At 40.4% G+C, this 24,715-nt stretch overlaps 1 protein-coding gene across 1 annotated transcript in view; it reads left to right on the top strand.

Moving 5' to 3' along the window:
• The first annotated feature begins 1,989 nt into the window (after positions 1-1,989).
• LOC133139049 (synaptoporin-like) overlaps positions 1,990-24,715 on the top strand; it is a 31,189-nt gene continuing 8,463 nt past the window's right edge. Inside the window, exons 1-2 of the mRNA XM_061258317.1 lie at positions 1,990-2,209; positions 21,599-21,723. Coding sequence (XP_061114301.1) covers positions 2,186-2,209; positions 21,599-21,723 — 149 coding nt within the window. The 5' untranslated portion in view covers positions 1,990-2,185. The remainder of the gene's footprint in view (positions 2,210-21,598; positions 21,724-24,715) is intronic.

Raw genomic sequence — 24,715 nt, 5'->3', positions numbered from 1 at the left:
CTAGCTCTGCAGGCTTTGCATTATTTACTCTTTTTTTTAAAGATATTTTTTAGGCCTTTTTCATCTTTATTGGACAGTATATAGTATAGAGAGACAGGAAGAATGGGAGCGAGAGAGAGGGGAAGACATGCGACAAATGTCAAACGGTCGGAATCGAACCGCCGACGTCGCGGCTCGCAATGAGCATGCGGTCAGTGCTCTACAGGCTGCGCCACCGAGACACCCCTGCATTATTTACTCTTTGACATGGCATGTCTCTCTCCCCTACTCATGAACCCCTGTCATTTGGAATAGGCACACTTCTGAATGCATTTAACTTCCGGCTCTCAGCAGACTCTTTAATAAAGCCTCACTATAATTACATCATCACCCTGAACATTCTCGCACCTTCTGCAGCTCCTTCTTATCAGAAGCTAATGAAAGACACATGAGACCACTAGAAAGCATATGAGACCAGCAATGTGCTCTTCCTTCCTTTTTATCATTGGAAAATAAATGATAAAAAGGAGACTTAAAAAAGCACAGTGTTCTGCCATCCCTGGCTGGTAATAGCTGAGCATAGTGATACTGCAAGAAGTGGCTTGATGTCAAACGTACACGAGACTATTTGAAGGTATATCAAAATTCTGCTCATTAAAAAGTCTTTATCTGGGCTGTCTGTTCTACTTGCAAACAGGGACACAATATTCTGTATCCAGCTCATATTCTCATCTCACTGTGCTGGTGGTTGCCATTCTTTTAAATCCATCCATTTCTGGGAAACTGGAGGAAATGAAGCACTGGTACTTCTGTTTCTATGACTTGACTAAAGATAAGGATGACAGTGGTAATTATTAGAAGCCTATTAGTATTAACATTATTATTGTGGATGATGCATTTATTATGTTTGTTTTATCACTGTCATTAAGCTACTAACAAGGCTGACAAGCTTGCTCGAGTGGATAATGAAAGCTGTCTGCACCGCAGTAATGATCTGATGTTAATTAATTCTGACTGAAGGCACACAAAATTGCTGGACTGCAGAAGTGTTCTGGGAATTCCCATTGAACATATGCAAATTAAAGAGGTATATAAAATAATCTTTTCTTTGATATTAACACAATTATTATGTGCACATTGTTACTACTCACAATCCATTTTCAGAGCATTCCTTTGGGATTGTCACTAGGGCTGTGCTCAAAATATCAGTATAGCAATATATCGGAATTCAATTCTCAATTATCCACGTATTGAAACAGTGACCTCTGTATCGATAAAGTGGCACCCGTATATTGGCTTTTTTTTTTGGTATGTGTTTTGTCTGAGCCTGTTTAAAGCTATGCTATTAAAAAGATATTTTAGGAAGTCACTGTGGCTTAACAGTTTTTATGTTAAATCATATTTTATATGATAAGAGCTATGTAATTATTTTCTTTTATCATTTAGTACATTTAGGCTTTTTTTCCAATAGATAAATTCACTTTCCCCTGTGCATTGCATTGTATTGGGATATGTATTTATTGGGATACACATCATATCAGGATACATATTGTATCTTGAGTTACCTGCCAATACCCAGCCCTAGTTCTGACTTCCGAATTTATTGATCTAGGTTTATTGTGTGTTTGTACACCTGTTTTTATTGTGTGTGTGTGTGCGTGTGTCTGTGTGTGTGTGTGTGTGTGTGTGTACAGCATGTGTTAATATTTTGTGTGCATGTACATGCATGTTTGCCTGTGTGGCCACATAGTGTGTGTGTGTGTGTGTGTGTGTGTGCATGTGTGTGTGTGTGTGACTGATCCCAGTTAAAATGGGTGATTCCTCTTACATCTGACGTTATCCTTAGTAACCCAGGCCTTATTTGAGTGCAGAGATGAGATTCCAGTACGAAGATAAAAAAGCAGGCCTTCCCACTGTGACCAGTTCTCATACTGTTGTAAGGACCTTGCTGTTCGAGGGGGCTCTCTAACGCCAGAGCTCTCTCAGCCCATCGGAGTGAAGAGGGTACAGACTGGAGTGTCTGACAGGAGCCTCCCAGTGCTTCTTCCTCTGCAAACGACTCCCAGCCTCTCCTCAGAGCGCCGACGCACAGCCCCAGTCCACAGCAGGGAGGAAGCGTGTGGGAATCCGTAGCGCTCTCTGTAGCATGAGCCAGCTGCTCTTTCCCTGTTGTGGAGTGAGAGCGGGCTGCCTTCCCTCCTTTTAAATGTGTATGGTGATATTCGCTCCGGTAAGTTCATCCAGTTCCAGTTCTTTCTTTTTCGGGAGTGATTCTGTGATGTTAATGGCTTGTTCATTCTCTTCAGAATTTGGGAGGTTTTTTTATAACAAAGTGCTGTGATGCTGTGTTGTGGCCAGCTATGGTATGCATGTACAGTATGTGATTGTCAACTGATCTGATTTTACTGAATTGTTCTTAAAGATGTGTTAAAAGGTAATGCAATGTTTTAGCAGTGATAAGTGCATATTAATCATTTCAGTTGGGGAACACTGGGGAAGTCCATAGTGCATGTTTTGTCCAAACTGTCTAAAAAAGATGCCTTTGATAGTCATCTGAAAGAGTTTTACCCTGTTCATTGAATGTAGCATTATTTTTTTTCCCCTTCATATGTTGTTTCTGCTTTTGTTTCTGTGGACCCACGTGTGCTGTTCACTATTGTGAGTTACAGTAATAAGAAATAAGATGTACATATTTACTGTTTGCCTTGTGTGAGCAGAAATCAACAGGTTAAAGCAGTTTGTCATAAGGGTTCAGCCACTCGACAGCTGTCATCTCAGTTTGCGGTCTACCTGTCTAAATTATTCATTTGTTTTGGAGCTCTATTTAGCAGCGTAAAAAAAAATCTTGATTGTTAGCCTTGATTGTTAGATCTGTCAGAGGCAAGTAACACATGACGCAAGTTGCAATAAAGAGCACTTATCAGTCCCTCCGGATCATCTGAAAGCCAGATCTGAAGATGGCTTTACATCCTCCTCTTGAATGGAATCACATTTTATCTCCTAGTTCTGGACATCGGATCCCCACAGGAGGAGAAGTACCTCATTAATCAGGTGTTACTGCTATCTCTCTCAGTCCAGCGTGCCGTTCGGAGCGCAGGAAAAAAGAAGAAGCCCAGAATGATTCGCTTGTATCGTTCCTGGGGACTTAATTTTTCAGCAGCGCAAAGTTTTAAAGAAGTACACAGGATTTCAGCTCTGTCTTTTGTGTGAGCTGCGCTCAAGAGCGTGGGCACAAATCACGGCTCAACAGAAGCCCGCTGTGTCTCCGCTTCAACCTTTCAAACGCTTGTACATAATTCATAGCGACTCTCTCTACCACTGTAGTTAGGTGAAACGCTTGACACTCCCAATGAGCACTATACGGGAAATGTCTCCCAGGAATGCAGCTGCGAATGTTCCAGTCTCTCAAAGACTTCGGTTTGCTTGGAACGATTGATTGATTGACTGATTAATTAACTGCATTTGATCCCCATAGAATACAGAAAAACACATCCTTGCTCATGTGGCATAACGGGTGCATTAGAAATGATAAAATAGCACTTGAAAATGATAAATTGATTACGGGGTTATCCCCAAAAAAGCAACATTTAAATTGCATGCCCTTTTTTATGTTTTTTTACACAGCATACAATAATTTCAGAAGTAATCACACACTGTCATGATCTGATTATAATTATTATCATGGCAAATTGTCCACTGCAGCTGCACATTTTGGCATATTTTCTGGAAGCTCAGGGTAGAAAAACACATTCCTGCTTTTACAGTTTTCATAAATAAGCATAACTCATGGGAATCACGTTATTTGACAATGCACATATTGTGAATACTTGCACAGTAGAAATACTCTAATAATAGATCCCACTACATCCCAGAAGTCATCGGCTAGAGAATACTCAATTTTTCCTACTCCTTTCATCTACTCGTTGAAATGAAATTAAAAACCACTTCACCCCCTTTTAAGTGGCTAGATAGCTAGGTACAAAATCACAGAATTATGATGTCATTTTCTTAGGGAAGGAAAGGAAGGAAAAGGTACACAGAGTAGCATCTAAATCCAAACTCTGTCATTGTGAAATGGTGAACATAACCATATCTGTTGCAGACAGAAGATGCAAACCTTCTCAGATTCAAAAATGAATCTTTAAGCATGAATGAATCTTGCATGTCCCTATTCCCACTCTTTAATCCATGTGTTAGGATACTGTATAGTTAACGAGCATCCTTGCGATAGGATGCTTGCTAGCTATATGACTACATGGTTTGTTTTATGTAGTGCATAATGCATTTGATTTGCATTACATGTAGTATTATTTACACTGTATTTGTATTATGGCATGTTAAGTTATGCAATTCGTATTATGGCGTAGGTAGTGTGTAGCTAGCAGTGTAGCTAATCTCTCTGGACAACTGCATTTGCTATATAATGCAATATGTAGCATGTAATATAATTATATTCAGTCAAGTTCAGTAAACTGACATTGGCCAGTTTGGTCAGGTGGTGTATATACAGTGATAGTGATCATTACCTAGCTATTAGTCTTGATGTTTCAAGTGTCACATTCAAAATCAGTGTCACAGGTATCAATGAGTGACAACCAACAAGCGACAAGTGAGGTATCTGTCATGGAGAGGTCTTTACGGGTCCATGTGGATCCAAACACAGAGGACAGCACAAAAGTAAAGGATAGGACCAAAGACCTGAGCTGGTTTGCATGCACTGCTTCTGACTAATCTGGTCAGAACTGGAGTAATAGCAGCTAAATTGCAAATTGGGTATTTGCAACTGACTAACCAGACAGGAACCGACCTGTCCTGATTAATCATCTTATTAAATTAATTATTATAAATCTAAAACATGTAAAACCGGTGTTCATGTTGCATATCTTACCAGAGGCTACTCTGCCTCTCCCCATTGCCCAATGCTTTGATCAGCATGTGATGTCCAATCTATCAGCCCAGCGGTTCCCAACCTTTTTTTTTCCATAGACATTTATTCATTTATTGCAGACAGATTGAGTCAATATCTGAAGCCATTTATGATTTAAGGTGGTTTGCTTTTTTCCTAATTGAGCATCACCTTCCTTTTCTCTTTTAGCGGAACAGCCTGCCAGGAAACAGTTCACGGACGTTCACTGGTTTGTTCAGGCCCACTCATTTCTTTGTGTGCAGTGACTGTGCTGCTTGGTGCCGGAACTAATTAAGCAAGTTATCTAAATTCAGAACTCAGCCAATTATCACATAAATCAAAGAAACTACATTTCAAATTCTAAAACTGTTTTAGATTAAATAAAGTACTAGTAGGCACTACTTTGAATTCATATGTTTATTCAAATATATTTTAGTGTCAGGAATCGGGCAGAGGGAACCGATAACAGACTCACGTGAAAAGGGCAGGCTTTAATGAGAGAGTGCAGATCCAAAACGTAATCCACCAACAGGCAATAGTTGAAATCCAGGCAGATATATAAGAGGCAAATAGATCATCAACCGAAAAAACAGGCAGAGATCAAAACCAAAAAAATACAAAAACAGAGCAAAACCAGACAGAATATAACAGGTGCAAAGGCACACGGAACAGGAGGCTAGAACCAGGGCAGGGAACAGAATCATAGAAAGACAAACTAGCACTGAACAAACGAGACAGGCAGGTGTGTATATGTATATATATATATATATATATATATATATATATATATATATATATATATATATATATATATATATAATAGATATCGAGGGGAAAGAATAAGGTGTGTGACCTGGGGAACAGAATATAAGGAACAGGTGAAATGAATGACAAGAGACAGGAAGGAAGTACATATAAGGAGTGGAAGGCAGAGACACAGGTGTAACGAATGAATGCGAGTGAATGGAAAGACAGACAGACTACAGAAAGCACAGAGGGTAACAAGAGGCGAAAACGCTAGGAACTTATAACAGATAACAGAGAAACAGATGACAAAAGGGCACAGATGTGACATTTTTTTATTTTTTGTGTCTAGCAGCATCCTTGGCCTGGCAACTGTGGTTGGGAACTGCTGCATCACAACTCAATGAAAACTACTTCTGTGAAAGGAAAAACATGACGAGCTAGCCATGATTGAAGCCGAATTCAGCTATGTAAAAAAAAAGATTAGCACTCTGTATTTGAAATGACAGCTCTCTGGTTCACATTGACAAATAAACATTTTATGTAACTGTAACCAAGGGAAGATGCACATTCAGACCATTAATAGAGTGGGGTGAAAGTCCTTCAGCAACCCCCCAGAACAGCATGTGGCATGAATGGTTTCCTTTCATAAAATAGTAAATCTTTCAGAGTATAAAAATGATCTTTTGAAGAAAGGAGGGGGAAAGATGGAAACTTATCAGGGAAGGCAGTTCACCACCTGACCAGAGAGGAGGCAGAGGGACAAGCCTAGTAGTCATGGAGAGTTGACCCCAAAAGGTACCATTCCTCGACTCTTTCACTCTCAGTGAGGGCCGACTCCAACATTTCTTTTATTTGAGCGAAATCATGAAAACATGCGTCTGCGAGGGCTGAAAATTGTACTGATGAATTGCAATGTGGAAACTCGAAATCCGTTGAGGGTTGTATGACAATGCAAGACTATATAATGCAGCGATTTCTAATGTGGCTTTGTCCCGCCTTGCCTCAGTCACCTTGGTTACTTCGACAAAGGCTAGCAATCTTCACGCTGTGTTCCATTCCATTGAATCCTATTTATTGACACAACTGCCTTATTTCATTTAATTAGGCTAGCCTGATGCATAATTCACTGAACATAAATGTAAGACTGACCTTTCTAACATGATATTGTAATGTCAGTCTTAAAGGTCCCATATTGTGGGAAATGACATTTCCCTTGCTATGTGGATTAAAAAGGAGTTGAAGTTGCCATAAACACAGTGAAAGTATGAAAACATTCTGCAAATAAATCCAACTTGTGCTGTTCATGGATGTTGGAACAACTCCAGAAAATGTTAAATTAGCTAGGCTAACTGTTAAATGTTTGTTAACAAAGATGAGCAACAGCCAGCGTTTCCGTTATGTAAGCCATAAGGCCGATTTTGACCATGCAAACATTAAGTAACATTAGGGTATCGAAATAACGGTAGAGACATGCCATATTAGTGCATTCTCTTGATATAAAATCATTAGAATAGTTTTTGCAGTATGTTACCACACTGGGAGCCTGTAAACCATGCAATCCGTATGAAGAAAATATGCATTTCAATGAGGTTTGTACTTCCGTGAAGTTGTTAGATCACATTACATTACATTACATTACATTACATGGCATTATTGCCATTTGGCAGACACTCTTATCCAGACGTACAGTTGATTAGACTAAGCAGGAGACAATCTTCCCCTGGAGCAATGCAGGGCCTTGCTCAAGGGCCGGGTGTGCAGATCTTATTGTGGCTACACCAGGATTAGAACCACCGACCTTGCGTGTCCCAGTCATTTACCTCAACCACTATGCTACAGGCCGCCCCCACAAGTTGTGACATCGCAACGATGCACTCATTTGCAAATCAAACTGCTGACGGTGTTCAGTTCGTTGGAGCTAGCCAGCCAATGAAAACAGATATTTTATATTAATGAAAGACACGATCACAAAAACAGCCTGTTCTTGGTAAAGCTCATGAGAGGTGCTGGAGAATGGTCATGTAAACCTGGACAGAGATTGGCACTTAAAACCATAGAAACATCTTCTTAAGTACATCAGGACCTAAAATAAAACACTGGAAAGTTGTACAATATGAGACCTTTAACTCCCCCTCTCAGTCCTCAAATGAATATATAGGTGGCTGAAATGAATATAAACGGGCGGCACGGACGGTGGGTAGCACCGCCGCCTCACAGCAAGGAGGTCCTTGGTTCGAATCCCCGTCGCAAATCAGCAATGTGAACCAAAGACCAAGATGCAAAGAAATGTGCGTTATGCTGTCACGAATTGATGGACAATCACAAATGAAGGAACCAAAAACTGAAAAGTGGAGGTGAGGTTGTTAATCAAAGAAAATCCTCCCCCAGTTGCCTATAGCACAGCAGCGCCTCCCCACTATTCTGCCTCCCTTTCCCGCTCAGTTGGTTGGTCGGTATCCCGGATAATTTCCGCAAGGATAGAATGTCTGCTAACTGGCAGCCTAGAGTTGTAGTAGAGAGCAGCTAGTTATTTTAGTAACGTGATATAGATCTTCTGAGTACAGTTCCTGGATGTTGGAACAAATCCAGAAAATGTTAAATTAGTTAACTATGTTAGTTAGCAAAGATACTAGATCAACAGCTAGCGTTTCATTTCTGTAAGCCATGAAGCAGATTCTGTAGCCATAGTCTATTACATTAGGATATGAAAACAATGGTAACCACAGCTGTCAGGGGTATTTCACGTAGCAGCATTGCATTTACTCACTGAAGTTATCCAGTGAACTCAGCAACCCTTGCTTTGTTGCTGAGGGCCCAGAGGATTAACCAGACGACAGGTTTTGAAACTATTTTTGTCATAGTGTGTTGCCCACGCCATGTTTGCAGGAAATACATATTTCTGACTTATATTTCTGACTCATTTTGGGAGTTTTTTCAAAAGTAGCCTAGCTATTGCAGTTGGCCATCTTGCTCCACGTATTTATGACCAATTTTAGCGGATTTCAACAGTGGCAGTCCCTTGGACATCTGCTGTGTTCCAATTCCTGTATGCAGTGTTCTCAATGTCATAGGCTACAAGTGACTTCACTTGTACAGGTAGCTAGATCCTAGCTTCATGAAATAATTTGTGGTCGCACACCAGTTCCTCAAGTCCGGTCCGTTGGCTTGTCAGAATAATTTTAAGCTAATTTAGCAAGGCATTGAAGACCAAGCCGAGTGTGAAATTGAAACATGCATTAACATTTGGTGCATCTATGCCATGTGCACAATTTTTTTTCTCAACACTGAAAAGTGTTTGCACTGACTAAAGGATGAGCATACTGCATCAGATAAAAGCATGTTTGGTGCAGGTGCATTCAACTGAGTGAGGTGAGTCAAGCAGCTGTCCGAGGCTAGGAAACAATCAAATGCAGTAAATCTGCTAGCTACATTCTGTGTTGTTATGCAAACCATTAAATGTGATGTTTCAAAAGTCCTTTATAATTTGGTTCTGGCTGTGGTCTTGTCACTTTCAAAGATTAAATATAGACCTTCCATAACACAACAATTCACTGGGAGCCAAAGAATCATCTCCATCGATTCTCTACATTTCGAGAGTCGAGAGTGCTGGACAATCCTTTATGTCTTATTCACAATGAACCCGACGGTCGGGCGAACCTTGTCTGACTGCCCTCAGACAGTCTGTTCTGAAATGGATCCAGCTTTTGTCGGGTCCATTTTGGAACCTGTCTCACTTTTAGAGCCTGTGAAGACCTGTACTACCACATATCTTGCATCATGCTGATTTATAGAGTTTATCTAACTTGCATTACATTCAGCCAGTTTTGCATCATGTAACTAGGCATCTACAGTGCAGTCTGTATCCAATTGAACAATCCAGCACATTGGATTTGAAATGAAGTGCAGACTGTCCCCTTTAATTTGGGGGCATTTATGTTTGGTGATGCGTGTAGGAATCACATCCCTTTTTATCCTTTTTCAGGGGACCAAAAGTAATTGATTTGTTGGTTGCTTTCTAACTCTTCCTTAGTGCAGGTATAAGAAAGCTTACAGTATCTAGTCTTGATTTGAGGTCTTTTGATTGTTTGTTTGTCAATATGGAGATTGAAATGATATTTTGTGGCCAATTTGGCAACAGGCACTGGTGATGAATAAAACGAAACATTTCAAAACCACTACCCAATTTGAGTTGAAATTGTTTGAAAAAATGTGAGCACAGGTTTTGCAGGCATAGACAATGGGGATTAACAGAATAAGATTGTTTCTTGTAAAGCAGTATTCATAGAGGCAATTTTGTCCTTCATTCCCAGTCATTTCAGTGTGCATAAACTCAGTGCAACATACACTTTTTTACTGTTGGTGCCAAACAGGGTGGTTTGAGTATCTCAGAAACATATCTCCTGAATTATATTTTATGATCTTGCTTTTGTGTTTTTGAACATTGCCTTGCTACATCACACAATTACAGTTCAGCTTCAGCTCATGGAAAGACAACTAGACATTCTCCTTTTCTGGTACAGAGCAGAATTTATGGTTACTTCCTCTGACAGAAAATGCCGAAGAAGATGCAGGCAAGTGCACGCAAACACATATAACCTATGCACGCACACACGTACACACACACAGCACCATTAGACAGATATTTTAAAGGGAATACTTTGGATTTTATTTGGCTCATGAGTAACTGTGGGATAGTTTGGGATACTTTAGAACATTTGTATTAATAAAGTCAGAGCCATGTGGATGGTCATAAAATCAAATCAACAAGTCAACAAATCAACTAGCGATAGTTGGGATGTTTACATAACTAAAGTTTAGGCCTATGCTACTCCTGTCAGTATCAGAGGAAAGGCACAACACAATAAATTCACTGAATGTATTGTTCACTGTGTTCTCATGCCTAATTCACGGAATGCATTTTTTTACAATAAAATATTAATTCATATATGAAAATAATTTATTTTCTTAGCTTTTGTTTTATCTTTCAACCTGCCATTATTATTTCAAAAATTGACAGTATATTTATGTTTATTGCCGGTACTTATTCTTATTATGGACGTAACTCCTCCTCCAGTTGATAAAACTAAATGAACCTATTTGGTTGCTTCCTATTTGTTAAGGGATACAATTTATACTTTCTATATCATAAGGTTTTTTTAAAACAGCCCCCTGACTTAACATTGGTGGAAAGCTAAGTTTACAGCAGAAATGAGTCCAACAATTGAACAAACAAATCGAATTCACGGTAACTGCTGGGAGAATTAGCAGCTTCCTTGACTAATTTGAATGCAATGCTAGTGAAGTACATTTACGGACTTATGACTAATGTTCATTAATGATTACAAGATTGAGCAGTTGAAATCGGCTAAAATTGGTCATAAATACATGGAGCAAGATGGCCAACAGCAATAGATAGGCTAGTTTTTAAAAAACTCCCAACGAGTCAGAAATCTGAGTCCGAAATATATATATTTTTTTTTGTTCCACTTTTGACAAATGTTCCGCAGAACATTATCCCAAAAGGCTTGGTAATCATCCAGGTGCTTTTGCATTTGTGGGATGAGCATATACATTTCTCTTGGTAATCAATGATGTCTACCTTGCGACACTCTCACGAATCCCTCTTTGCCCCGTCTCTTTCTTATTCTAGAGTCATGAACACTTACATTGGCTGAGGCCAGAGAGGCCTGCAGGGCTTTGAATGTTCTTCAGGGATCATTTGTGCCTTCTTGGAGCACAAATGAGCCTTAGAAATGGCTTTGTAGCCCTTTCCAGACTGATATACTGTATTTCAAAACATTTTTGTCTCATCTCTTATGGGATTTCCTTTTATCATGGTATACTAAACCTACACTTATGCACAGAACGGTGGCCTACAATTAATTCACAGTGATGTAAAAGAATGATATGAAATTGTAGGAAGTGTTTAATTGCAGGTAATACTGCTAAATGTGGTGCAGTTGGTTATTAAAATTAGGGGGGGAATGGGTGAAATGGGTGTTTGATAACTTTTTACTCTTTGGATTCAATTAATTAAATAGTCATTTAAAAAATGTGTTTTGTGTTCAATACATTTTGTCTAAAGACCTGAAACAATTCAATGTGAGAAATATGCAAGAATTTCAGGAACAGTGTATATCACATTTCCATTGTAGAATAGTACAAAATTTACTTTTCTCATGCATTAATGGTTAATCATTCTACCCCCTGCTCTTATCTTTCTGTTCAGCCAACATTTACTATTAGTCAGAACAGCAAAGAAACTTACCATCACTGTAAGTCGAGGCAAACTCGTACTACTGTAACTGCTGGGGGGGGGTTGATGCCTACTGCAAGAACAGTAATAAGTGGCTTTCTAGCAAATGGCTATTTGCTATTTTAGTATTCAAGCATGCTGGGAGACCACAATAGAGGTGTTCAATCACATGATTAATCAAAGAAGAAATCTAACTGTAATCACCACCCAGCTCTGCACTGTGCACCATGCCTTAGTGTGCTGCACTGTGCACTCTAATATTGTTAATCTCCAAGTACCGTAACTGCATTCATTATGTGGTATAGCGCATTTTTGCAAAACCCCTCAGGTGGCAGCCAGAGAAGGAACATTCAGATTCTGCAAGATTTTAGTTTATAGTTTATTTGTCAGGGACCATGTACAAAAAACATTAATCTTAATTAATGAAAGATGTTTTACGCAAGATTTTATCTACTAGCTAATCTGCTGTCCCAGATTACTCTTTATATGACCAATTATGTACTTTATAAAAGAACATTTGGATAGAGAGAAAATGTGTTAGTTTTGTCCGACAGACACCGCCCTGGTAAGCAAAATTGATTATAAACATTTATTTAATCAGGAAGTTCCTTAAAAAACTTTTTTTGAGGGAGAGAAAGAGCACTAAAATGATGTCCAGGTACATAGGTTTCCTTTCTGCATCTGCCTGAAAATGCCATAATATAATTATGATTGCCAGCAGGCAACCAATCACGGGCAAATTGGCCAGCACTTACCTCAAAAACCACTCAAATACCATATGATTGGGCAGCGGCATACTACAGTATGTCTTCTGAAAAAGAAGTGACTTCAGGTGTATGCGCTTGCCTGCAGTGCATCGGTGTATGCATGTGCATGCGTGCAGTGGTTGGATTATTGTGTCAGTGGTTGGATTATAGTGTCCATCAGGGCATGTGATAGGGAACAGGGTGGTGCTTTTAATGCTGTAATATCTGAAAGCCATCTAGCCATCTGAAAGCCATATATTTCCCATAAGCTGTGCAAAACCCTTGATAATATATTTGATTTCAGTATATTCCATTTCTCTAAGGGTCTGTCAGTGTGCTGTAGTCCCTTGTTTATCCCTTTATCTGTTCCTTCCATCTTCATTTGGAGCTCTTTCCTTCTTCAAATATTCCCCATGTCCCTCTTGCACCCTCTCCCTAACATAAGTCTCCTTCCCCAACTTTGATGAAATCTGCCTCCGTTCTCCAAATCTCCAGTTACCCTCTCACTGCTCTCTCCCCCTCTTTCTCTTACACCCTTCTATCCAGAGTCCCTGTATTTCTGTTAACCCCTTCCACTCCTAGCTTTTAATTTCTGACTCCATGCTCTTTTTTTCCAATACCCTCATCTGAAGGTCAATTTATGCCCCCTCTCCTCTCGTCTCTGTAATGGAATATCTGTCAACCCTTGCCAATGAGTAAATGGAGCTGGAAAATCTTCTTGGCAACATTCCTCTTCCAACATGCAGTTCAGTAAAGTCTGATGAAAATAGCTTTTGTCTTGTTGATAACATGAATAGATGTACATGCATGTCCTGCCTTCATCTTTTCCCAGGTTAGAGGTATAGCCCTACTGTTAATAAAAATTTTTGCCTAGCTTTCATACTGGCTTCTCAGCCCCACAGTTGTGGAGCACATTGGATTTCCCACTGGTAGCTCATTTTCTATTTAGCTGGTGTAACCTTATGACTTTATCTTTTTTTTTTTTTTAAACAAACAAACAAACACAAAAATCACTGGGGCTATGACAGGGGACCGTAATACCAAGAGTGTAGCAGGTATTGGCCTTATACATTATAGATATAGATATAAGATATACACTCCCCGAGCACTTTATTAGGAACATTTTTACTTTATTAAACTGACTTTTTCATGCAATTCTCTAATCGGCCAATTGTGAGTGTGTGTGGTAGCAATGGAATGCATACAATCTTGTTGATATGGGTCAGGAGCTTCAGTTAATGTTCACATCAGCCATCAGAATGGGGAAAAAATTGATCTTAGTGACTTTGACTATGGAATGATTGTTGGTGGCAGACAGGGTGGTTTGAGTATCTCAGAAACTGCTGATCTCCTGGTATTTTCATGCACACTAGTCTCTAGAGTTTGCAAAGAATGGTGCAAAAAACAAAAATAAATCAATTGAACAGCAGTTCTGCAGACAGAACCGCAATGTTAATGCAATGTTAATGAGAGACATCAGAGGAGAATGACCAGACTGGTCAAAGGTAACAGTAACAGAAATAACCACACATTACAACAGTGGTATGCAGAAGAGCATCTGTATATAGAACACACAATGCATCATAAGTGGATAGGCTACAGAAGTAGAAGTAAAAAAAAAAAAGTCTAATAAATACCTAATAAAGTGCTTAGTGTTTTATTGTAAGCAAAGTTTTATTTTGAGAAGCAGATGTTTTCTGATTAAAAAAAACTGATAGGGTAAGAGCATTATATGACAGCTATCAACAGGCTATGCGTAGGTTCTTGCAGAAAGCTGAGGTGCAATTGTGGTTCTGATAACCCAACATGTCTCATCAAACATGAGTGTAAATGAATACATAATTTGCAAAGAACAGTTACCAGAGTCCAGTTTGGAGAGAGAAATAATATATAGTTCAATAAATCATACATTACATTACAGTCTGGCTGGCATTTAGTAGGAACTTTTATACGGAGTGACTTTTAACGTGAAAACATTTTTACTTAAAATCCACTGTACAGCTGGATGTTTAGTGAAGCAATCCAGATTGAGTACCTAACTCAAGGCTACAAGCGGTACCCCAGCTGGCAATTAAACCCACAACACATGTTCCCAAACCATTGTACGACACTGTCGCCACTCAAATAACAGAGCTGGAACTGGACCTGCAAATGTTTCTGTAGTCTTGCTCTAGGGAGCAATAGTAAAACAGTAAGGTAGTAAAAGCGAATAATGAACAGATCCTCTTCATGATGTTAAGTACACATATGGGAAGATGGCCTCTCATTTGTGGTGTTATGTTGAGAGTTGGATCTGCAAGGACTGCTGATGCACTTGACTCTGTTCTCCAGTGCCCTATAACTATGTTCCTAAGAATGCAGCGGGCAGCTGTTACTCTTGGCACGAATTGGTGGTTAGCAGCCAAAATTTACAGCCTGTGAATATGGCTATTGAGACAGTTACTGAAACTGTCTTCCAAAAATTATTCTTGGAAGGCTTAGACCCAGTGTCTACCATGTGTCTCCAGGAGCTTTTGGGAGTTTGTGTGTTCACAGAATACTAGGTGCTGTGCTTCATGTTCACAGAATGCTATGTGCAGTGCTTCATGTTCACAGAATGCTATGTGCAGTGCTTCATGTTCACAGAATGCTATGTGCAGTGCTTCATGTTCACAGAATGTGATATGTAGCACTTCATTTTCACAGAATGTGCTGTGCTTCATGTTCACTGTTAACAAATGTGGAACCAATAATTGTGGAACCCGTTTTTTGGGGAAATAAAAAATTTATAAGAAAAATATAAGACTTGGTTGATTCTATTGAATCATTAATAAAGCACTACTTTACGCATGTTGGAATAGTGCAGTCTGGGTCTATTACCAGTGAAAGATTGTAACATTAGGCTTGCACCAAAACTCATCATTTGGGTGGACACTATTGCCTTACATATAAATCATTTTTTGTAGTTTATTGGACCAATCTGGCAGCACAGCATATTGCCTCCTGAAGGTTCAAAGCCTCCCAGCTGCAACAGGCCCCCCTTTGAGTTTCATTTATAGATGAGGACTGTCTTGACTTGAGGTGTCGGATCAAAATGAATTACCTGTTAGATTGGTAGCTATGTCTTAATTGAAATTGACCACAGCTGTCAAAGGCATAGATAAAGCAACAGGAGATTAGCGTGATGATCCAACTAGAATTGTTTCCCCACAGCTTGAAATCTGAGGGGACATTTCAATTGAGAGGCACTAACACAAGGCATATACTGTAGAGTACCTTATAAAGTCCCCTAGATTCCCCTGACAATTACTGACAATTAATTGTGTCTGAGCACGATGTTTATTTTTATCTGAGTTCATTTTTGTCCGTGACATTAACAACATCTGAAGGCTGGTTCAGTATTTCACTTATTTAACTTGATTCATTCAGTCATGTAAATTGATGTACATTTAAATATTTTTGCTCAATAGATGTGAACTGCAATTAATGTAAGCCATTCCAAATAAAGGTGCATGTTCAGAAAACAAAGTTTAGACCGAAGTCGGTTTTCAAACATTTTCATGAGGAAATGAGTATTAGAAAGTTTGCAGATGGCTGCTACGGTCTCTACAAAATCTTCAGTGTTGAAGACAAAAGTGATCCTCTTAGCCAACTTAACTGTTTTTCATGATTAATTGAATGATATAATCATCATTTTGATATGGACTGTGCAGTCTTTATTCAGTAACCAAATAATATATATATATTTTTTACCTTTTTAAATAAAAGCTAATTCTCCTTGTGGTTTGGGCCTGCTGTTGCCATTTTTATGTGAACTAGGTTGTATGGAAGGGTTCTGTTCTTCTGTTTGTCTCCTTCACACCTTGATACCTGCACCATTGTTATGGATTGGAAGGCCTTTTCTGTGTAGCGTTCAGTCCAGCTGGTGTCTGGTCGATGTGGAGCGAGGGAGGTTTCATGTGCTCTTCAGGGTTTCTGAGCAGATTGAGAACAAGGACAATTTGACTGGCTCCTTAGAGACCGTCGGCATGTGTCTGCAGCAGTGATGGATTGCTCTTAAACAAATCCAGGCAGATGGAGACTCGGAACTCCTCAGTTTCAGTATCTATGACAAGTCATTATCTCCGCCATTACAGGAAATAACATAGACAAAGTCCTGAAATGCACTGGATCTACATTTATATTTGCTGTAGGCGTTTTAGCAAACTGTCTGATCCAGAGATATTAACAAAACTGCATACACAAAGAGAAGATACTAAGTTATTAGTGTCACAACCAGGGCCAGCTGTATGCATAGGTAGCATAGGCAGTTGCCTAGGGTGACACCCATTCTCCAGAACTTCTTCCAATAGGTTGATTTTGAGATTTTCTTATATAATGCACTGGAAAAGTATTTTTTAATTAAATCAAATGGAATGTAAACATGAAAGTAAAAAAAAAATTGCTATAGAACCTTGTTAACAGTGCTGTGACTGGGAAATAGCAGCTTGGCCAAATGTTGGCATGGATTTAGCTTGATGAGTCCAAAAAGAAATTCCCTCATACCGGAGTCTACACTCGGTGAGTACTTTATTGGGCTATTTTTTTAACTTATTGGTCTTCTGCTGCTGTAGCCAATCCACTTAGAGGTTTGATGCATTGTGTGTTCAGAGATGCTCTTACCAGCTGCATACCACAGTTGTATGCATTACTGTCACCTTCCTGTCAGCTTCAACCATTCTGGCCATTCTCCTCTGACCTCTCATTTACAGTGCATTTCTGCTCACAGAACTGCTGCTCAATAGATGTTTTTTTATTTTTCACACCATTCCCTGGAAACTCTAGAGACTGTTGTGCGTGAAAATCACAGATCAGCAGTTTCTAAGATACTCAAACCACCATGTCTGGCACCAACAATCATTCCACGGTCAATGTAATTTAGGTCACATTTGTTCCCCATTCTGACATTTGGTCTGAACAACAGCTGAGCCTCTTGATCACGTCTGCATACATTTATGCATTTAGTTGCTACCACATGATTGGCTGGTTAAATATTTGCATTAACAAGCTGGTGTATAGGTCTACCTGTACTCCCTGAGTGTATCTGAAACAACACGTGCCTCAGCCTTCATGTAATCATGGAAATAAACAGAACGCTTTATGATTTCGAAAAAATTAAAACAAATTAAAACAAATGAAAGTTACTTCAAAGCTTTGAAAGAACTACTTGAAGACCAAAGAAGAGCAAGGAGTGCTGCACAATCCACAATCACCTGACTTCAACCCCACTGAATATTTATGGGGACACTTGAAGACTGACCAAAGCCAAGCATTCAGTAACATCACAAGATGTTCTTTGGAACATTGTCAAATGCTGGGATAACATGAATCATCAGGCCTTGCACAAATTTGCCATGCCAGTTCAATGCATGTTGTCGTTAAAGCTGGGGGACAGATTCAACTTTTCACTCAAATAGTTTTGCTGGTAATATAATTTGTAATGAAAAGGTTTGTATTAAATTAGAAAAGAAAGCAAAATAGAAACATTTTCACTAGTGGTCTCAGACTTTTGGACCCCACTTTATGTCATGGTCTGGATCAGAGCACCTACTCTAGAGATCACACAAATCAGAGAGGCCAGACCAAAAACTGTCGAGCCAAACCCACTCTGGAAGTTTCTTCAAGCTAGTATTTGTCCCTGAAAGTCCGGTCATGGACCATACCTGTCTGTTTGTTTTACTGCTACCTGCTCCATGGTGTGTAAATTCCTGCTTTTCCACTCATGTGAATGACAGGCCTATCCGCACAAAAATGAAATGTTGTCTCCGAACTTTAGTAATGTCTCAGAAAAATGATATCTCCAATAATAAAATATCCCGTTATTGCAAGTTAATCAGTTTGATTACTAATTGGTAGCCTAGCATAACATACTGTGAACTGTGGCAATAATAGCCAAAATTACTATTTTTGTGTGTGTGGGGGGGGTTGGGGGGGGGTGTCATATTTCTGAAAGTTGAGATGTGTGACAATCAGTTATAACCAATCACCCAGTACTCATGGCCACATATGTTTTGTAGTAATATTTTACATTTTTACTGACTATTCATGACACAGTGATTTTGGTTCCAAGCTGTAAGGCTCATCCATGCACGCTATTGTAATTCTACAAAATATAGTTATAGACACCTCAAGTCAACCCTACAATGTATTTCAATGGATTCTTGTTAACTGGGTTTTATATGAGCATGGTGGATTTTACTTGAACAATTATAGCCATTTTTTGTACAGGATATGTTTTACCCAAGGTGGTCCTGTAATGCAACTTGCATTTACAGAGATGTTGCGTGTGCGGGAGTGTCTAGATCAGACTGTAATTGTTATGGATTCAAATACTCTGCCATGCCTTCCTGAGCTTGTCTGGTATATTTGATGAAATACTCTCAGAAAGTGCAAACCACCTCCTCGTGGTCCTCTTGCTTGGCTCAATTGAACCAGGCAAGATCTATCGAGCATAGAAAAGTATTTGAATCCAAAACGGTTACATATTTGACCCAGGTCTGAGCTAGATATGCAGGGAAGGTAAATGTTCTCTGTGGAAGTACTGAGATGAATCAGTGAAACGATAACAACTTAAGAATTAATGTGAAGTAAGAAATGGCATCATCAACGCGATAATTTGGGGATCACTTTTCAAAGTGCAGCCATTGGTGACCTATAATGTGTTTAACTAGGGTTTATCTTGTGAATAATAGAGGGTTTCTTTGGACGAAGGGGATCAGGTAGGTAATAAACCCTTTTGCATCATTAATAGCATTTTTTACGATCTCCACAAAAGCTTAATTGTGGACAGGGGTAGAAAATTAGCCTGAGGCATTGTATTCATTATGCATTACCTTTTTAACTATGCAGCAGTGGCTTAGGGTATAGCCACACATCCTCCAATGAAATTGTGTCGTATCGTGCTCGCCTCCCACAATTGGTGGCCTATATCAATTGTATTTATGAATTCCAATGTTGCAACAATGACTGAGTCCTCCTTATTCCCATATGGAATGCAGAATAACATTCAATCCCAATGTTATTGGGAGTGAGGTCTTCGTCATTTTTCATCAGAGGATGTGTGTGTGTTATGTGTAATGTTATTGGGAGTGATGTCATCATCACTTTTCATCAGAGGATGTGTGTGGCTTTATCTTAAATCAGAGGTGTGCAATTTTATTTGAATAGGATGCCATTTTCGGATAAGATTGGACACCCCTGGTCTAAATGCTTTACCCCAACAAACAAACAAGTAAATAAATAGAGAAGAATATTTTTCATATGTTAAAGAAATGTAAAGGATTTTTTTTTAGAACATAAATTACTTTTAGTAAACTGTTGGTACTCTATCACAGCCCTAGGTCATATATCTTCTGGTCATATTGCTAATAATTCATTAAAACCTCATTCCCGAGCAGCACGACTTGCAGAATGCGTGTTATTTCATGTGACTGATTGCACAGGCAGAAATATTGGTGCCTCACTCGGCTAGCTCCGTTCATTTCAGTGGAAGCGCAAAGTAATAAAATGAACTAAAGCGATTACCACCTGATGGCAATCACTGGTCTCTGAGGAGGCTCACTACCTCTGACTGGAATTAAAGCTGCCTCGTTTTTACAGGAGTGGTGGCTTGGCTGCTGGGCTCTCACAGATAATACATCTTCAGTTAAAGTAGATGTCTCACCGCAAGCTCAAATTATGTTTCACTAAAACACACCCTGCTTGAAGATCCCTGGGCAGGAACAGCACCTCAAGATCTGTTCAGCAGCAGATTGTAGAGTCAGGCCAGTGCAGAGTCTCTGACCCCATTTGTATGGCATTGATCATTTTGCAGCAGAAGCTCTTATGCAGGGGAGAGTTGGGATATTGTCACATTTCTCAGGCACATATTTGTATATATCTTATTTCAGTACAGTGTAAAGCACAGTTATGTAAAGTGTAAGATGACTTACTCCACTCTCCCCCTATGCAATGTATGGAGGAGGAGTACATGAGTCTGTACTAAAGGGAAGATCATTTTATCTTGAGGACAGTGCACTCAGGTCCATTTTGATGCAGGACTGCAGCTCTGTACCTGTCAATTAGATGAAGGTATTATCTACAACGCTATCTATTCTGCAGGTGGAAAAAGCCAGGTTCAGAAAGTAAATTTCCTCCCCAGAATTTTGTTCTAATCACCTGGATTTGTTCTTTAGCACTTCTTCTTTTGGACTAATTAGTGAAGTCAGCTGACTGAGTTCATGTGTGGAGGAAACATATGGCTGATTCTGGGCTCAGACAAAACAAATAACCATTAACATAAGATAAATATGATGCTCAACACATGCTGAACAAATAAACTCAGTTAATATATTCAAATTTAGAAAATGGAAATTATTGAAACAAAAACATTAAATTAGTGAATTAAAATTCGCTTGCTGGAGAAGTCTGTGAAAAGACATTTTATCCAGCAGAAGAACTGTTGAGCAGCTGTTTAGGGACCAAATCATATGGCAGATTTTCTGAATGTGTTCTCAACCCAGCGAGCGCTGAAACCCAGCCAAATGAAACGTCTTCCAAACAACTCAGTCAAGTGTGAATTTGTACTGAACCCAGCCCAGCAGGAAAGCAGGAGAATGTACTCTGCCCACCTCTGCAAGAAAGTTGCAGAGTATACTCACCCCAGCCCAGTGGGAAATCAGGAGAATGAACTCAACCCAGCCCTATGGGGAACAGGAGAATGTACTCACCCCAGCCCTATGGGAAATCAGGAGAATGAACTCAACCCAGCCCTATGGGGAACAGGAGAATGAACTCAACCCAGCCCTATGGGGAACAGGAGAATGAACTCAACCCAGCCCTATGGGAAATCAGGAGAATGAACTCACCCCAGCCATAAAGAGGTTTTGTGAACAGGTTGTGCGTTGTGCTGTTAGCTCTAATGTAGGATTGTGGGCTGGTTCAATGCTGTGTTCCTTTCTTTCACAGCTTTTTGCCATTTTTGCATTTGCAACATGTGGAGGGTACTCTGGTCAGCTGCAGGTTAACATGGACTGCCTCAACAAGACGGACAGCAACTTCAGTATCACCATCAACTTTGCATATCCGTTCAGGTAAGAGCAAGCACTGTCTATGTTCAAAAGGAAGATTTACATATTTTAAAACTTTTATTATGAACATGAAACAACTCTGGCCATACAGAGGGCTCAGTTTTACACATATCAACAGCACTTTTAAGAACATTGTTTTAGGGAAGAATTAGCTCCCAGAGTGGAATCTGTGTGCATCTATTAATATCTACTTCATACATGAATTGTCACTTTTCTGTGTGAACAGCCATGTATTTGTGCAGATGAAAAGATGCTCACGGCCACATTGTTTAACAGCTGTGCGGCTCGTCCGTATTGCAGAGACAGATGTGCGCAATGTCTGGGACTCAAGAGCCAGCTCCATTATTATTACCGAAGAGCTTCTGTCTTCATTATAAGAACCTGACAGCTGCTGGCTGCATTATCAGATCCACAGAGCTGCTGGCTGCATTATCAGATCCACAGAGCTGCTGGCTGCATTATCAGATCCACAGAGCTGCTGGCCCCATTATCAGATCCACAGAGCTGCTGGCTGCATTATCAGATCCACAGAGCTGCTGGCTGCATTATCAGATCCACAGAGCTGCTGGCTGCATTATCAGATCCACAGAGCTGCTGGCCGCATTATCAGATCCACAGAGCTGCTGGCCGCATTATCAGATCCACAGAGCTGCTGGCTGCATTATCAGATCCACAGAGCTGCTGGCTGCATTATCAGATCCACAGAGCTGCTGGCCGCATTATCAGATCCACAGAGCTGCTGGCTGCATTATCAGATCCACAGAGCTGCTGGCCGCATTATCAGATCCACAGAGCTGCTGGCTGCATTATCAGATCCACAGAGCTGCTGGCCGCATTATCAGATCCACAGAGCTGCTGGCCCCATTATCAGATCCACAGAGCTGCTGGCTGCATTATCTGATCCTCAGAACTGCTGGCTGCATTATCTGATCCTCAGAGCTGCTGGCCCCATTATCAGATCCACAGAGCTGCTGGCTGCATTATCAGATCCTCAGAACTGCTGGCTGCATTATCAGATCCACAGAGCTGCTGGCCGCATTATCAGATCCACAGAGCTGCTGGCTGCATTATCAGATCCTCAGAACTGCTGGCTGCATTATCAGATCCACAGAGCTGCTGGCCCCATTATCAGATCCACAGAGCTGCTGGCCCCATTATCAGATCCACAGAGCTGCTGGCCGCATTATCAGATCCACAGAGCTGCTGGCTGCATTATCAGATCCACAGAGCTGCTGGCTGCATTATCAGATCCACAGAGCTGCTGGCCGCATTATCAGATCCACAGAGCTGCTGGCTGCATTATCAGATCCACAGAGCTGCTGGCCGCATTATCAGATCCACAGAGCTGCTGGCTGCATTATCAGATCCACAGAGCTGCTGGCCGCATTATCAGATCCACAGAGCTGCTGGCCCCATTATCAGATCCACAGAGCTGCTGGCTGCATTATCTGATCCTCAGAACTGCTGGCTGCATTATCTGATCCTCAGAGCTGCTGGCCCCATTATCAGATCCACAGAGCTGCTGGCTGCATTATCAGATCCTCAGAACTGCTGGCTGCATTATCAGATCCACAGAGCTGCTGGCCGCATTATCAGATCCACAGAGCTGCTGGCTGCATTATCAGATCCTCAGAACTGCTGGCTGCATTATCAGATCCACAGAGCTGCTGGCCCCATTATCAGATCCACAGAGCTGCTGGCCCCATTATCAGATCCACAGAGCTGCTGGCCCCATTATCAGGACCTGTGAGCTGCTGGCTGCATTATCTGATCCTCAGAACTGCTGGCTCCATTATCCCGTTATCGGGAGTCTTGAGCCAAATCATTTTAGGATTAGTCCACTCAACATATTTTAATTACATCATTTGTGCAAAAAGTCAAGAGTAACAGTACCTAATGTAATTGGGGAAACCAGTCTCCTATCTTTATCTAAAATGGAGTTCCATACTCGAATGCAATAATGTGCTCCATTGGGTTATTTTACACTGCATGAGTTCCTGGCCCAGATCTGCGAACAGATATGCATATCAAGATGACTCCCCAGACAATGTTTACATGTTACGGAAATGTATATGGTCCTGTACTCATACTTTGCATTTGTGACTTTAGGACTAAGTTCAGTGCAGGTGATAATGATGATTGTGACTTTTAGCAACTGAAGCCACCATAGAACCAAGAACCTAGTCCAAGAAAACCGGTTTGCTGCTGCAAGGATTGTGTGGTTCGTGTGGTTGCAAGTTATCTTTAATTTCCTCCAGCAAAACAAGAATAATGTGACCTGGTAGCTGATACACTTGGATGTTTTTGAGATAAATTCTGAACATGCATTGAAAAAGTCTCCATTCTAATCACTGCCCTCCATGCCCTCACTGTTGCTTCTGATGCCTCTCAGCAAACTATGTCCAGGCTGGCTCAGAAGAAGTAAGACAGGCTTTTCACACGCTTTAAATAACAGAATAATTCACAAAGTGGACTCATGCCAGCCTGTTAAAATCAAATTAGGCAGTTTATCTCCATTATCGCCTCCCTATAGATGCCTACGCATTAAGGCTAATGTGCAAAAAGTAGTGCCCTCCCTTTTAGTCTTATCGGACGTGCCAAAAGCCCATTACCCCGTTGACGGTTGCTTTTATACAACAAAAAATTCATCAATATAGCACTTAACTAACTTTTCCTAAAACATGTAGCTCTTTGCTATTTTTCTATGGGAAAGGATATGAGATGAGTGGCTTCATTCCTCTGTAAAAGATAAGAGATCCCAGTTGGCCCTGAGGCCCGCAGAAGCTCCCTCCTACACAGGCTCTCCAGCACTCATCATTAGGCACATTCAGGATGAGATTTCTAAAGGGCCTGGCAGAGAGCCCCGCCATCAGGCGCTGGCTTTGTGACATATTTCCGATTTGTTCTCCACCACATCGCAAAAGGATCAGAACCACAAAGCGGACGCAGCGGTCATTTTAATGATTTCGATCCGCACAGCGGGGACGGGCCTCAG

Source organism: Conger conger, chromosome 10 (assembly GCF_963514075.1).
Source record: "Conger conger chromosome 10, fConCon1.1, whole genome shotgun sequence".
Lineage (NCBI taxonomy): Eukaryota > Metazoa > Chordata > Actinopteri > Anguilliformes > Congridae > Conger > Conger conger.
The sequence above is the reverse complement of the archived record's forward strand: the minus strand, read 5'-3'. Positions and strand labels throughout refer to the sequence as shown.